General features: G+C 39.2%; 1 protein-coding gene across 14 annotated transcripts in view; it reads right to left on the reverse strand.

Moving 5' to 3' along the window:
- RAPGEF6 (Rap guanine nucleotide exchange factor 6) overlaps positions 1 to 16,564 on the reverse strand; it is a 124,009-nt gene that overhangs the window by 73,701 nt on the left and 33,744 nt on the right. For all 14 annotated transcript variants that reach the window (XM_014253127.2, XM_014253130.2, XM_014253126.2 and 11 more), the window contains exons 5-6: positions 8,217 to 8,286; positions 2,240 to 2,383 (exon numbers count right to left, since the gene is read on the reverse strand). In XM_014253127.2, the coding sequence (XP_014108602.1) occupies positions 2,240 to 2,383; positions 8,217 to 8,286 (214 nt within the window). The remainder of the gene's footprint in view (positions 1 to 2,239; positions 2,384 to 8,216; positions 8,287 to 16,564) is intronic.

A 16,564-nucleotide genomic window follows, 5' to 3' on the forward strand; every position in this document is an offset into this window, starting at 1 on the left:
TTCCTGTAAAATGGAAGTTTGACTTTCCCTCCTCCTTATCCTGATCCCGTGCCTATAGCAGAGAGCTGGAACCAGATGATCTTAAGGTCCCTTCCAACTCAAACCATTCTATGATCCTACCCTTCTCTTATGCGTTACCTAAAGGGTTACACCATGAAATCTGTTTTTCAAGATCACTGGGAACCAATGTATGAGCACATTCATACAGGTATGGAACTAACCACAAGTAAAATAAATTTATTACTTTACTAGTTTATAATGGAATATCGAAAAATATAACCGAACTTCTCCTTACTTGTCACACAGGCAGCTGGTTATCGTGTCTTGATTCCTTAGTCACATGTTGTGTTACAAATTATTTTTTGCTACCTTAAGTACTCAGTGTGACATTTTCCAATTAGGAGCTTACAGTCTACAAAAGAAGGATTAGTATTTCAGTTCAGACTGCTGAAAACCCAGAATCTTGGAGATTTGGTAGCAGAGAGGTGTTTATTTAGTCTTTGCAACTTAGCACTCACTTATCCAGGAAAATACCTAGTGTTACAGGACTCATATATTCCTAATTAACAGACATAAAAGCAGATTTAGGAATGTGCTGTTGATTTAAGAAGTTTATACAATTTTGTATCAAATGCCTCATGTATGCATATATATTTCCCCCCTGCCAAATCTGAGGAAGCCATCAGGTTTGCAACTACAGGCACAGGTGCTCTGTACTGTTGGTAACAATGAAATAAATCAACACGAAGAAAAATAAACCAACTTGAAAAAAAATCTTAGTGAGGACATCATCTGTTGACAAACCACAGTCCTGTGAGTGTACCACACTGACTCCTCGTAGCAATAACTGACAGCCTCTGAAATCACTCAAGAAGCCGTGAAACTTGTTCTTTCTCACAACAAAGATGCCAAGTCCCTTCTCACGCATCCCTCCAGGCAAGCTGCATAGGTAGCAACACCATCAGCTGTTCCTGGGATTCTCCTACTCTTAGCAATGAAACCTGAGAATTATTATCTGTGTGCTTATTCATTGTCACAAACACCAAAGAGACAGAGATAGGTTCTGTCATACACAGACTGGAATTTAATTCCTAATAAAGCTTTAGGAATGTGAGAGTCCAGAGTGCGAGGGTCCAACTTCTCATTTCTTCAATAACTAATTTAACGTCTTACTAATGATAAAATACAGCATCTGTGACAGTTCTAGAAATGAGATGGCAGAGGATGTTAAACTTCAAGCAGCATATTTTCTTCCAGTCACAGACACAGCAATGCTGTGCAGGGCCTAAAATCACCACCTGCGACCCAACTGCTACCAACATGCAGAAAAAACATCAGTTTACATAAATTGTAAGCTCATGTCTGACTGCACACATCAGGTATTTTGAAGCCTATCAAGTAAGAATGTATCTCCTTTGGGGAGATGAAAAGGAAGATGGGGAAAAGGGGGAGAAGTAATTTTTTTTTTCTCTTCTGAGCATGAATACTATTCCAGGCTTGCAATTCAATGCTAGTACTGGTTTTGACCTTTGATTTTCAAAGCAGATCAAGTTATCCAAAACAATTCTTTTCAATTAAATTATTTGTCTAGATCACATATATCCTGTTACCAAGCAGGAAGTTTGAAAAATAATGGTGAAGAAAAACTTTCATATATGCTTTGCAGCCCTGAAACCACAGAGGTACGTGCCTTCCCACAGTGCAGAGTTTATAGTCTCTGCTGCTATTTAAGACTAGCAGATGAGTTGCTATTCTTTTTGATGCTCAAACTACCACTACACTGTTTTTAAGCACGCTAACATAACCAAGTACAAGAGCATTAATGCTGTGTTGACCTGCATTTGCAATAACTCATCTCTAAACCGCAGTTCAACTTTATTAAGGAAAAAAAAATAAACTCACCAATTCCTACATCTTACCAAAAGAATTCCAGGTAAAACCAACGAAAACTGATGAAAGACCATTTCTCTGTCCAATACGCGTGTTAAGATTTATTCATAGTGCTCAGCTGAAGATCCCTAAACCCAAAAAACCCCATCTTTTCCAATTACTACCTTCACTTCCACCTATGGTGCTCCAATGCAAACCACTTCACTGCCCCTCAACACGAAAAAAGTGTTCTCAAAAATGGCAAGCATGGACTATTTCACTTCACCAGTTTTGTCTCCAAAAGAACATTCCAGCCAGCCATGCAGACATCACAGTGCCAAGGAGATGGGCCAAGGGAGAGCAGACTCACCAACATGTAGCTGCTGGAATCCACATTGTCCGTGATGGTCTGACGCTCACCCCTCAGGTTGATCTTCCTATACCTGCGACGGGACTGCCGGAGTGGGACTTCTCTTTGCAAGATGTTTTCCTCATTGTCTTTAGAGTTCTCCACCTGAAACACATGTTCAGGCTCCTGGTTAAACATCCAGTTTTTCCATAGCACTGACAGCTGATGGAGCCGTATGAAGTTCATGTGGAAGGAACAAACATAAGTTCAGGGCAGCTAAACTTTTCTGAAGAAAACAACTGTGGTAGTTTCAGAGAACCAGTGCTGCAGATCTCAGAAGTGCCTTATTACAATGAGCCGGAGGCCACAGTTTCCTTCCGGGAAATAGCGTATTTAAAAAAAAAAAGTAAAAAAGGCACACATCTCCTCTAAACAATGTCACTCATCAGTAGAAAGCCTTCTGCACCCACATGTATCATGAAGGAGTTACAGGCACTGCTCATTTCAAGTTTACCTTCAACATAGGAATTACCATTTTTTGTGTATTTACAATCTGGCAGAAATATTGAATAATATCCTATTTTTAGTAGTGTAATTTTTAAAAGTGTAATTTATTTTTAGCACCCGTCATAGCTAAACAACTTTAAATATTCCAGCTTTTTATAAATGGCTACTTCACCTAGGTCACACTGCCTTTTAATTGCTTGCAGTGGATTATAGAGAAATGGTTGGAACTTGATTCATATCTTGATGTTAAATATCATTTCTGACTAAGCATTAAAGATTAGGTAAATTTATCTTGTTAGTAAAAGCCAACACGAAACCTTTTATCTCAATAGCTACAATTCTTTTTTTTCTGTAAAAAGCAGTCTCATCCTTTCCCATTTCCTTTTGATGTTTTGGAAAAATATATCCCAGCAGGAAACAGGGCAGACATGCATGCAAATAGGCTGCAGCAGGCAATGTATTTACTACACAGAAGTTTCTACTGTCTTCAATGGCTTATTTTTAATTTTTTTTTCTCTAAATTTCACTGGAAAATCCTAAACATTAAGACTATACTACTGGAACAGAAGAACCTCTGTATGATCTTACACAGCTCTCACTTCACATAATCAAGTAAATTATCTTAAAATTAAAATCCAAAAGATACAAAGAAATGAAACCCAGAAAGACTTAACAGACAGAAACAGGAAAGTAACCAAACTACACCATCAAAAAAGCATGATCACATGTAGCTTCCACATCACTTTTTCCTAACACCTACAGTCTGTCTAAGGTCAAAGGAAGGTGCAAGCAGCTGAGCTTGTCTTGTGGGTTATTCTTGATTCCATAGAGAAATCATATATGAGTAACATGGGTTAAAGATACAATAGTTAGAAAAGTTAGAAAAGGAGAATGAAGCTTACATCATAATATTGTCAAAAAAAGAAATCAGAAAAGCTGAATTCCCCCAGCAAGGGATAGCCACACATTTCACTGTAATTTTACTACCTCTCTGCAAAGGAACAGGACAAGAACCAAAGATATCTATTTGCAGTACTTCTATAAGCACAATGGTATAAGGGTGTAAAGAATACAGTGCACGCAGGCAGAAACACAAAAAGAAACAAAAAAAAAATCTTTTTAGACAGGCCATCCAGTATCATCAAAAAATGCACTAGGATTATTGATATAGAAGCCCTTCTTCAGGTAGCATAAATATGGATTTCTAGCTAGAAACAATGTTACTCTCAAATTGTACAGAAGTCCTCCAGAAATAAGGAATTTTTGTTTTGTACAGAGTTATTCATTAAATAACCAAAACTGTGATGATATAAATTTTTATTTTTGTATGTGAGCTCCTTCAATAAATGCATTATCCTTTTTCTTCTGCATTCAGTCTTACAAGATCACAGAAACTAAATAAGCAGTGAACTTCTCCAACAGGACAGATTAACCTGGACCTGAGAAAATGCTGAGGTGGACAAAGACTCTTTCAATACAGGTAACCCTTATTATCAAAAAGCCCCAAACTAAACAGGTATTTTTAAGGTTAAATTAAAACAAACACTCAGTGACAGAAGAAATTATTTTTTCTTTCACAACTGTAACTGAAAACTAAGACGTAAGCATAAATAAATTATTTTATAGCACTAAGTCAAAACACACAAGAGTTGGAAAATGAGACCACCTGCTTCCTTTGGTTAGTGAATTGCTGTTGACAAAAACAACATGTAAATCAGAAACAACTGGAAAGACCCCCAAGCCACTGAGCTTCCAGCTTAGTATCACCAGCTTGAGCAGTATTTTGAGTCCAGCTGACCACCAAGGTGTCAACACTTACAATTTACAAGAACTGGTTTTGATATTCTGCGCATCAACAAGAAAGGCACACCTAAGCACCTCACTCAGCCCACCAGCTTTCACCTGGTTAAAACTAAAAATTCCTGTTGGCAGAGAGGTGTCACCTTTATCACACCCCTATGGAGGAATTCAGCTTCTCTGCAGATGCTGTGAGCTGGGTCCCAGCGTGGGAGCAAAGGGAGGACGGATTCCCTGGGCCACTGCAGAGCCAGGAGAACCAGCCTGCCATCAAGTCAGATGGAGACACTGTCCCACAGACTGCTTCCCATTATTCCATTTTCAATACAGTATCATAGAATTGTTAAGGTTGGAAAAGGACTCAAAAGATCGTTGTGTCCAAGCATGCCCCTAGCCCTGCCAGGCCCACCACTAAACCATATCCCCCAAGTGTCACATCTACAAGTCCATTAAATCCTTCCAGGGATGGTGACTCCACCACTGCCCTGGGCAGCCTGTGCTAGGACTTGACCCTTTCTACGAAGAAAATTTCCCTAATAGCCAATCTAAACCTCCCTTGGTGCAACTTGAGGCCATTTCCTCTTGTTCTATCCTTTCTTACCTGGGAGAAGAGGCAGATCTCCACCTGGCTACAACCTCCTGTCAGGGAGTTGTAGAGACTGATGAGGTTCCCTTTTCTCCAGGCTGAGCACCCCCAGTTCCCTCAGCTGCTCCTCATCAGGAGAACAGGAGACTTGTGCTCTTGCGCCAAGAAGTCTGGAACAGCACATTAACTGGCCATATCCTAATCAAAAGGTGTTCTTTATTAACTTCAAACACTGGCAGCAGCAGGATGCTCCCACACCACCAGCTTCACGCAGGCACTGGCTGCCACACAGAAATCAAGGAGAACCATAGGATTGCCCTGTTTCACTCTGTAGTTGAAACCAGCAATGAAATATTTTCTAACTGCAAATGTCACACTGCTCTTCTGAAATCGTATGCTTAGATCTGAACAAGAAAATAAAAACACCAAGGAACACCAATAATGACACTTCAATACACCAAGATATGCTGCAATTCTGGGCCATCTTCTTAAATGATAAATGGGGAAATTATTAATTCAATACTCAACCTCCAAAAATATGAGTTATAATGCCCATTCACACACTGTTATCCTCATTAACTTGACCACATACTATGGCCTTTAAAATGGGTCTGTACCCAGAGGATTCCCACTACAAAACTGATTTACATTCTAAAATGACGGGAGAGAAGAAAAAAAAATCTCAAAAAAATCAGTCACCAGCAAATGATAGAGTTCTTTAACTCCATTAAAGTAGCTACCTAAGTCTTTTCCTTGAAGAGAAATATTCATTATGTATTAAACCTAATTAGTATGTTATAAATTAAAAACTAGAGAAAATAAAAGATTTAAAATAAATTAATAAGAGTTAATCAGGGAACTGAAACTCAAGTACACTTTGTGTCTGTGAAGATCATTAGCAATGTGCACATCACCACACTGATGCTTTTTTCCCCACACTATTGGAAGTGCTTCCTAGAAAATACAGATAATAGTACCTTTAGCTACATTTACCTGTAAAATATGATTATAAATATAATGAGGCAACTACTCTGCACTTTTAATTCTCTGATTTTCCTACTGGAAAATTATACTGAAGTTCTAGAGAAGGATGCAAGATATTTTCAAGTGTCTTTCACTGGTGTTTAATCACAATTACAGACAATTCAAGAGCTTTAGAACAGAGCAAACAGCTGCCTGGGCTGTGCCTTTGTCTCCAGGAACACCCAGCAGTGTGTGAGGCCGCTGACATAGCCAATGCTGGCTTCCCCAGCTACTGTGATACTGTGTTCCTGTGAAAACACATCACAGTTGTGCCTACTCAAGTCACACGTGCAACACTAGTTTCCTGAATAAATATTTCAGTAGGGTCCGTTTCTCTCTGGAAGCACACACTGCACAGAAGCTCCTCTTTTACTTCTATCTTCATTAATTTTTTTAATTGCAATGGTGATATGACCAAAGAAGGATGTAGGTATTTCTTAAGACTTCCTTTGCCCATTAAATATTTTTCATGTAAATTTACAAATGCACTTGCAGTGAGTCAAGCCACCAGCCAGACCAGACTGGTCTAGTCTTTCACTAGACCACGCTGTTCCAAGCCCTATCCAACCTTGTCTTGAACACCTCCAGGGATGGGGCAGCCACAGCCTCTCTGGGCAACCTGTGCCAGGGCCTCCCCACCCTCACAGAAAGAGCTTTTCCCCAGTACCTAGTAATAGATATGACAGGGTGAGTGTTTGTCACTGCTACAGGAGCACTGAGGTGCAGGACTCAGCTCAGCCCAGGCACAGCACTCAGGCACACAATATACCAGATGCTCAGTTCAGCACACCAGATCCTTGGCAGCCACAATTAAAAAGTAAAAATGCAAAGCAGCAAATGCAAACCAGAGCGCCTGGGGCACTCCCATGACATGACTGTACACATTGCCACCCAAATAGTCCTGTGGCATTCCTTCAGGCATAAATCTCCCCCCAGAATTCCAGCTTTGAGAAGAGACTGGACAATTCAGAATACAACAAATTAACTGTTTCACTCCAGAGCATGAAGACAGGTTTCCTGCACTTTTATCCTGCATTACATGGCAGACTGCAGCATACATGATGCAGTACAGAGCATATTACTAATGCTATCAGAGCCCACCAGCAGTCAGACTGACACTGCACAGAGCAAAACTGCACAAAGGACAGCAAGTGGACAAGGACACTGCTGACATCCCAGTTGGTAATGCACTATGAGAAACAAATGTTTTATGAAAGCTGAATATTTACATGCTCAGTAAGAGACACTGTCAAATACTAGTTTTAATATTACTATATTCTAGATCTAGGCAGCTAAATCAATAGCAGTCTGGAGACTGGATTCTGATTAACAGACAGGTGGGTTGTGAGCAAAACAGCTTTGTTTCAGCTCCATTAAAAACATCTAAAGTGAAAGTTGGAGCAGATCTGCCTGTGTCTCCAGGCCACACTGCTGGGATACAACATCAGTCTTCACAATGGAAAAGCAATCCTAATATTCCAACTGCTCACAGCATGTGTACAACAACCTGGGAAGGACTAAGCTGCACTCTCCAAGCACATATATACGCATCTATATATGCACTTGGCAGTGTATCAGTAAGCATTCTGAAGAAGCAGAAGGAATCCTGGACATTAAGGATGGTGACAAGTCTTACCCTTCAAGCTTGGCTCTCATGTTCCTTCTACCTACAAGCCTTCACACTATGTGGCATTGCAAAGGCTTGGAGGAAGAACATTTGCCACCCAGACATGACCAGTAAAAGCCGTGAAATGGGGAATGGGGGTGTAAATAAAATATTCAAGATAGAAGACTGACATAGCCTGGCTCAGGAATGCTCAGCTCAGCCATGACTGTTAGGCTTTTGAAACTCAAGTAAGCATAATTTTAGAAAGAATGACCTAATCATCATCATAATTTACCCATCTAGATTAAATTTACATAGCTACTGCTGTTACAAGAGCAGCCATAGGTATAATTGAAATCAAGGCAATTTTACTGCAATTTCATAGAATACTCTACAATAAGCTTTCTGCTGTAAAATAGAAAGAATTTGCTGAAACCAGCAATAGATTTAAATATACATATGAAAAAAATCTGTCTTACCACAATCATTTCTGAAGGTTCCAAAATGATACATTCGCATCCTCGCTTTCCTCCAGACTGCTTGCCAAAACTAGAGTGGGATGGAAAAAAAGCAAATGAAAAGTAGTGAGATGAACCGTCTATTTTACCTTTTCAGTAAGCAAAAATAATTTGCAATGGTCTATGTTGTTAAAAAACAAAAAAAAAAAGAACAAAGAAAAACTGATGAAAACTATTGTATGAAAAACGCTAATTAGATAGTATCATTACCATACAGCACCCCTCATCACAGCCTGCTATATAAAGTCCAAATAAAAAGAATGTGTTTTTGTAAAATCATTATTACTTGCAGATACTCAAAACCACTCATAATACATTTCAGTTCTGACAAGAAAACCTTAGTAAATTTTAATTAAACAGGCCTTGTAAAAACAAATACACATAAATTCCAAAGACTCCAAAATACAACTCAGCACACAAAATTTTTAGTGAGAATTTCCTCAACACTACATCACCCCTTCATCCTCCCAGGGAAGGGGAGACAGAGAACCTCTTTTCTAATATTGAGCCTTAACCTATGACCTCTGTCCTTATGTTGCTACTTGCACCTTCACAAGGAAGGGGTCATGGTGATGGGTTCTGTTTAAGAAGTAGGAAAGAACACAAATGTAACAAAGCACGATGGGCAGTGTAAGACAGCAGCTGAGGAAAGCAGCTAAAAACAACCTGATGCGCTTTAGCTCAACTCTAACAGACTTCCTTCAGGACACTGACCAACAGAGGTGACTTTAGAGAAATCACCTCTGGAGAAAGCACCATGCAACCAGATCTGAGGGTGCTGGAGCTACCAGCAAAAGAGGACTGAGCCAGACACTGCTGGGGGATGTGTGGGGTGTGTTACAGACCAATAACCTCTCAAATCAATCCATTTGTGACTGTAGTGGGACTTGGAATTGAATATATCTGTATTTGCATATTAAGTAAGCTGGTCTTCACTCCTGACCCATTACCCTGAGGTGGGAATGCTTGACCTACTCACTCCCTGGGCAGGAGGAAAAGTGATTCCACAACCCCAGCACACGAAACTCCTTGCTGAGCAGTACAGTGGCTGGATTAGCAGTTCAGTGGTTGTAGTTGACATGCTACAAACTCAGACTGTTAACATCAATCACATTTTATCACCCCCCAGCAGGTGAGATAACTGAAGAACTGGTTAATGCAAAGCAGGGATTAATGCATGAATTAGAAGGAAGTTAAGACAAGAGCGGAGACAAGCCCTTAAAAAGTGCGTCAGCTCTGTCTGTTTTCACTGAGGTTATGTTTAAAAAGTACATCTGAAACTCCAGCCACACAAGATTTGAGTTACATACACGGTCATCTAAACAGCAAAGATCCACTGAAACCACCACCACTTTATACAGAACATTAGAAAAGACTCATGTTTATAAACAACACTCCAAAACTTCCGTGGGATATATACAACTATGGGAAAAAAATTTAAGGAACTAAACTGAAGCTAAAAGACTAACTAAACTAAACTAAGCTGAAGGAGGGGAGGTTTTGATTAGATACTAGGAAGAAGTTCTTCCCTGTGAAGGTGGTGAGGCCCTTGTACAGGCTGCCCAGATAAGGGTGCCTGCCCCACCCTTGGAAGTGCTCAAGGCCAGGTCAGATGGGGCTTGAAACAACTTCACCTAGGGGAAGGTGTCCCTGGCCATGGCAAGGGGTTGGAACCAGGTGAGCTTAAATGTCCTTTCCATCACAAATCATTCTGTGAGTCTCTGAAACACTGAAGTTACCCAAGTGAAGCTTCAGACTATTGAAACAAAGAAATTATCAGTGTAATCCAGTTATGATAAAGAATTACAATTAATAGGAGTATGGCAGCTTCCACTGTCAAGTTTTGATTTTGCTAACCATCTACTGAAGGAAAAGAAAAAAATATTTAAATTACATGACTGCAACATAGCCATAAATGCCATGACAACTTTCTCACCCAGACTAGACAAGAACAAGTTTCATATACAAAAACTGGCATTTTCACACACCTATAGTAAGAAACTTGAAGTTTCATGCCTTCTTTCATGCTTTTTCCACACAGCATGTAATCCAGGCATGAGAGTCTCATACTTTTGCAACACATAAAAAGAATGGCGAAACTACTCTCACTCTTACAAGAGTTAATTCAGTTCAGAAAATACAGAACGATCATTTTTAATGTCAGCGCCAACACTGAGGTGAACTGAAATCCATGTTAGGATTTCTCCACAAACTAAACACCAAAGTGAGATCAATTTTGCCATGGGATTATTTTCAATTAAAAAAAAAAAAAGTTAAATAATTTTTAATTCTATTCCTTATAGAGGAAACTAAAGACAAAAGTGTTTTTTTCCAAAACACCAAAATTATAAAGGAATTATGTGCAACTGGAAGTTTCAGGTTCTGCACCTTTTTAAAACCAGAAATAATCATTATCAGTTTTATGACAAAACAGACTACTATTATTGCTACATCCCCTGTAGTTACAAAAAAGCACAAATTTCCTGTTGCAGGTTGTTCAACCAAAGTATTTTTGTTGTGTAACAACGTTTTATCAAACTCCTGGAGCTCAAGGAAGAGTTGTGTTTTTTTACATAAACACATTCCTCAAATTCAGCCACTGTCCGGCCTCTTTCTGCTTATGTTGCAGCATTTGCTAATTAAGTAATAACAGTAAACTCTAATGAGGACAAGAACAGTGCTTGGAACAAAGGTCACAGTCTTAGCCCTATCATTTCTCCATGAGGCACTTTACAACAACCAAATACTTGGAAAAGGATCAGGTTCCAAAGACAAAACCCACCCAGATAATCCTAAAGAATAAACTACTCATATTAACAAGTCAGAAGGTCAAGTTTCATTATTTCTTTGTACACACCATGGATGGTTTATTGATTATTCCACAGCAGAGATCCTTCCAAAGAAGGAGGCCGCATATGGCTTTTCCCCAGCCATAACTACTGTGTCTTGAAAATACCAACTTTTAACATTCTTAATTAACATACACAATAATGTTTTAGAAACATGGGTTTTCAATTTCTTAATGACTTATTACATATTTTTCCTCTAGAATACAAATATTTAGCTTCTCTATCAGTTAAGAGGTTTGCTGACATCAACATACTTCACTAATCTGACAATTATAATCAAGGCTTCAGAAGAACATTTATTCCTAAATGTTTGTAAATGAAAAAGGTTCAGCTGAACAAAGATTTGAAAGTGGAGGAGAGAAAATCCACGTGGGAAACAAGAGCAAACTTTGACATGGAACATTCTTCCAAGGAAGAAGTAACATTTCTGTGACACCAAGTTACTTGGAGAAGTCTTTAGCTGGTGATTAAAGACTCACCCAAAGCTGAACCATGCTGTTTCTCAGAAGAGAGAGAGCTCTGGAAAGTACATATATATATATATATATATATATATATACACATATATATATATATATATATATATATATATATATATATATATATATATATACACATATATATACTTAGTCTTTTTGGTTACCCAAGTTAGCACCCAACAAGACTGTGACCATGGACATCCTTTCCCAGGGTCAGGTTTGCTTCCTGGAAAGGTCCAGTCCAAGAAGCCCATTTCAGTACTTCTGCTTACCAACCATCACAGCAGCTTCCCCAACCAAAAGCACATCTCAGAAATGCCACATCCTCCTGATGTCACATGTGCCAAGATACGTAAGAAAACTGGGAAGGACTCACTAAGGTACAGCACATTACACATGCTTTAGTGCTTTAAGCAGAGTGGGGAAAAGAATCTAATTAAAATATTTAAATTAACACTGAAAGTGTAAGAAAACATAAAACTAATGTAAATTAAGTTCTACTTACAATAAAAAATTGTGAAAAGACATAGCACCACTGGTATAACCATTAAAAAAGTTTTAAATGATCCAACAATTTAACTGGCATTGTTAACACATGTGTGATATAAATAAGTCTTAAATTTAATATCATTCTATAGCTTGTCACTGCTAGAAGCCTAGAAAAATCAGTATTATAAAACTGCAATACAACTTTTTTATTTATAATTTTATTGTATGTTCCCATCACTTAATATTCATCTTCTTCACCTGCATCATTAATTTTCACACACTCACTCAATGGTCTGCAATTCTGTCATGGGAAAAAAGATCTGCCATATTCCAAAGGCAGCTTTGTTTATCCTTGATTTATGGATGCCTCATTTACAAGAAACTGTGTTTTTCTTCTGATTCACTGCTACTCAATTAAAAACGCTTAAGCAGTTGCATCATCTGAGAAAAGAATATAAGTTAAACTGGCATGAAATCCCATACCAACAACTAATGGGTGTTCAAGCCATGGCATCAGACTGGAGCTACCAAAATGTCAAAGTCCAGGACTGCAGATAAGAATTCTCACGCCAGGCTGGACAGGGCTTGGAGAAACCTGGTCTACTGAAGCATCCCTGCCCATGGCAGTGGGCTGAAACTAAATGAGCTTTAAGGCCCCTTACAACCCAAACCAGTCTGTGATTCTGTGACATTCCTTGGCTCATCTGTCCCTTTTCCACTGTGTGATATGCTCATCTCTCCAGAGCTGCAGAGTACCTTAGAAGTGCAGGCACCCGAGTATGTGCCTGACTTCACTGATACAGGGAATATAAGAAAATTAATCACTGGAGGGAGCCTTCTATATCTGAGAATACTCCTATTTTCACTCATGCTCACTCCCCAAAACAGGAAGGTGATAAAACTTCTTTAAGGTACTGGACCTTTTACACCAAACCTTACTTTCATCAAGTAAACCATTTAGAAACACCTCCAACATAACATATTTTGAACATACCTCTTGAAACAAACACTGCTTTCTGAACACAAATGTTTTGAAAATTCTCATATTCAGCTGTTGTGCAACCTGAGTATTTGGTGATGAAATACATCCAGAATGGCCAAACTGACTAATTTAAGTAATAGCTATCACATTTTACTCAAACATTTCCTGATATCAATATACTCAAGTTATTCAATACTGATAGCTTCTCATTCTTCATTACTCAGAATATCATATATATATTAAAGGTAAAAACACAGCCTGTCCCCAAGAGCTTTCAGCCTACAAACAGATGGAGTCTAAGACTGTCTTCTTATTTGTTTCAACACTAATAAGCAAGCATCTTCAAATTTACAATATTCTACAATATTTTCAGATATTTCAGACATTAAAGCCATCAAAGGTGGGATGTCAGGCACTTTACACACTGTTCTGTATTTTCCAGGAGCCACAAAATCGTAACATCAGCCTGTCTGTGTAAACTGGTGTCAATAACACACAGTAGTTACCTGTGACTGTCAATAAAGCTACCTGCAGTTTTTACCACAGCAGTACTCAATACTGTATTACATGTAGAATGTAGTCAGGGCCCTGATCTACCAGTTTATCAAGATAAGCAAAGGGTTTGCAGATATTCTGTTTTTATGACTATGCCTGTCAGACTGCTTTTAGGTAAATAATGATGAAGATAAATTGCACTCGCCACTGCAAAGTGAATCCCATGACCCCACTTATCCAGTACCCTGGATGCCCTTCTCCCATGACAAAAGGTTTTGTACAGAAGGGCACAACTGGGCCTGGAAGAGACAAGATGCTTAAGGAATAAACATGTTTGGCTGGGTTTTTAACAGATGAAAATATGTTTTTGTGCAAGCTGGGGGGCTACAAGGGCATTTAGTGACAGGACAAGGGGGAATGGTTCTAAGCTGACCTAAGTAGGTTTAGGTGACATATTAGGAAGAAATTCTTTACTATAAGGGTGGGGAGGCCCTGGCACAGGCTGCCAGAGAAGCTGTGGTTGCCCCATCTGTGGAAGTGCTCAAAGCCAGGTTGAGGTGGGGCTTGGAGAAACCTGGGATTGTGGTCTACTCATGGCAGAGGGTTGGAATGAGATAAGCTTTAAGGTCCCTTCCAACCAAAACCATTCTGTGATGCTATGAAAACCATCTCATTTTTCCTCTCCTTGCAGAGTACCTCTTGTGCAGAATAGTTGTTCCAGCAAACCTCTGGATGTCTACTGCAAAGTTGCTGTGGGTCAGATCCAAGATGAAATGCATTCCATTACCAATGAATGTACCACACAAGTATACTAATGGCTGGAATAACCACTAATATTATTAAACAGTAATCTAATTACTCTAAAAATGTAATTTTATACTTAAATTTCTTTGCCACTGCTTGGGAAATAACACTGAGGGAAAACCCATAAAGTTGCATAACAGGCAGTAACAGCCACAGTGACTGTAGACAGAAAAGGATCTGCCATTCCTGCATTGCAGTCATGACACAGAAGTATGCTCAACATCAAAATCCTCATAGGAATAACCTGTTTTTCTGAGCATCTCCATGAAGGTCTCAATTTCACTAGATTTGTCTCAGCCCAAGCATTATCTGAAGAATGGGGTTGGTTGGTGGGGAGTTGCCTGAGGCCCACAAGTACATCAGGGGGCATCATAGCAGCTGCTGAGCAGCTCCAAATGTCTCTTATTTGTGAAACGGAACAAGGAGATGGGAAAAAAGGTCCATCAGCACAGACCAAAAGTTTCAGCAATGCAAGTGGCAGGGTTTATGTGATATATGGTGTGCAAGTCCTGAGCTCTTCAAAGTAACTTCATTAGAAAAATACTGTAATACTTAACTCTATCAGAAAATGGTTTAAAGGAAACCAGACACCACAAGATACATGGCTGAATGCAAAATACCTGTTTCAATTAATGCTCAGTCATCAAAACCCATTTCTGCATTAGCTCTCAATAATAACATTTAGCAGGTTTATCTCTTAAGCCTGCTAAAGTTTTAATTGGAAATTATTTTGGAGGCTGTGTAACATGCCTCAATTTGCAGGCTGCAAGCTGAAGATCTCTGTATTAATTACTTTATACTTGAAATATAATGACCCTTTGAGGAAGCCTGTGTCTCACCTACCACTTTCTGTGCAGCTTTCCAGCTATTCCAGATAATGGGATTAACAAAGTCTTAGTAAAATTGTACTTATAAACAAACCATACGTGACTCCTTCCCATTTCCTTTCTCTTGCACTTTAGTAGTAAAAAAAAAAAAAAAACCTAAAAAACTTTCTGTGGCACAATCAGCATCCACTGCAGTCCATAAAATTTCTAAAGGGTTGATGCCGTAAAGAACTATGAACAGACCAAAAGGAAATTATTGCTGCAGGGGAAATACAGACAAGTTTATTTGGCCATATAGTTGACAGGTCTGAACAGTCTTTCTTCATTTTTTGACTTTCTTAGAAGATTAGTCTATATCAAATAAGATGCACCATGTACTCTTGGTCTGCAACATCTTCCCAGCCCTTACTCAACATCCGCAAGCCCAATACAAGGTGCTGCACTTAGGGAGATCAGGACACAGCTTCTCACTAGCATGCTGTCTCTTCTCATCCACATTCCCTTTTCCTTCAGAATATTTTCATGTCAGCACTAGCTCTGCCAGAAGAATTTACATCTGAACAACTCTATCTGAATTAATTAGTTTTATAAATACATTCATTCGTAACATTCCCCAGTTGTTGCTTCACTTAATGGCTGTCAGGCAATGCTGCAAGTTACAGCCACCACTTAACAGAAACATCCAGGGAAAACATCACCTCACCCAGAGCCACAAATGCACCGAATAACCACTGCTTTTATCCTGGGCTGAGTACTGAATCTCTCAGACTTGATAAGCACAGGGATGTAAGCCTGAAACTTCCTTTAAGAGAGCAGAAAAAATAATCCACAACAGTTAGTTGGGAAGAGCTTTCCAGTGTGAAGCAAACATACACTCAGAGTATTGTATTGTGACTGCAATATTTATAGTCACACAGTAAGAAACTTAAATCCTAATTATGGCAACAATTATCACAATTCAGAACCTTATTGGCAACTGCCAGTTTGTCAGAAATTAGGTTTATTGTATGGCAACAGGTGGCTGGCACACATGGGTCCAGATCGTGGGAACTGAGGGAGGAAAAACACTATTCACACTCCAGACATTGGGACTGGGATGGAGATGAGAAAGAGGAAGAGCAGAGTTTGAGGAGCACTGGAACAGAGCTTGGATAAAGCAGATGCAGTCTAAGCAGAAGCAGTATTCAAGTTAAACCTGGAAATCAAGGATCAGGGGACAAAAAGACCAGTATACTTTACACTGGCAAAAGCTGGGGGTACAGAAGCTCTGAGCCACTGGTTTACTTTTGCAGCAAATGCTACAAATTCACAAGTATTTGCAGAAAGCAGCACTACAGGCTTCAGAAGCAAAACTGATCTGACTTTAGATGGTGCATTTGAGGTA

The sequence above is a fragment of the Pseudopodoces humilis genome, chromosome 17 (genome assembly GCF_049639895.1).
Source record: "Pseudopodoces humilis isolate 2021_Gansu_Grassland_sample_001 chromosome 17, ASM4963989v1, whole genome shotgun sequence".
NCBI classification, from domain to species: Eukaryota; Metazoa; Chordata; class Aves; order Passeriformes; family Paridae; genus Pseudopodoces; species Pseudopodoces humilis.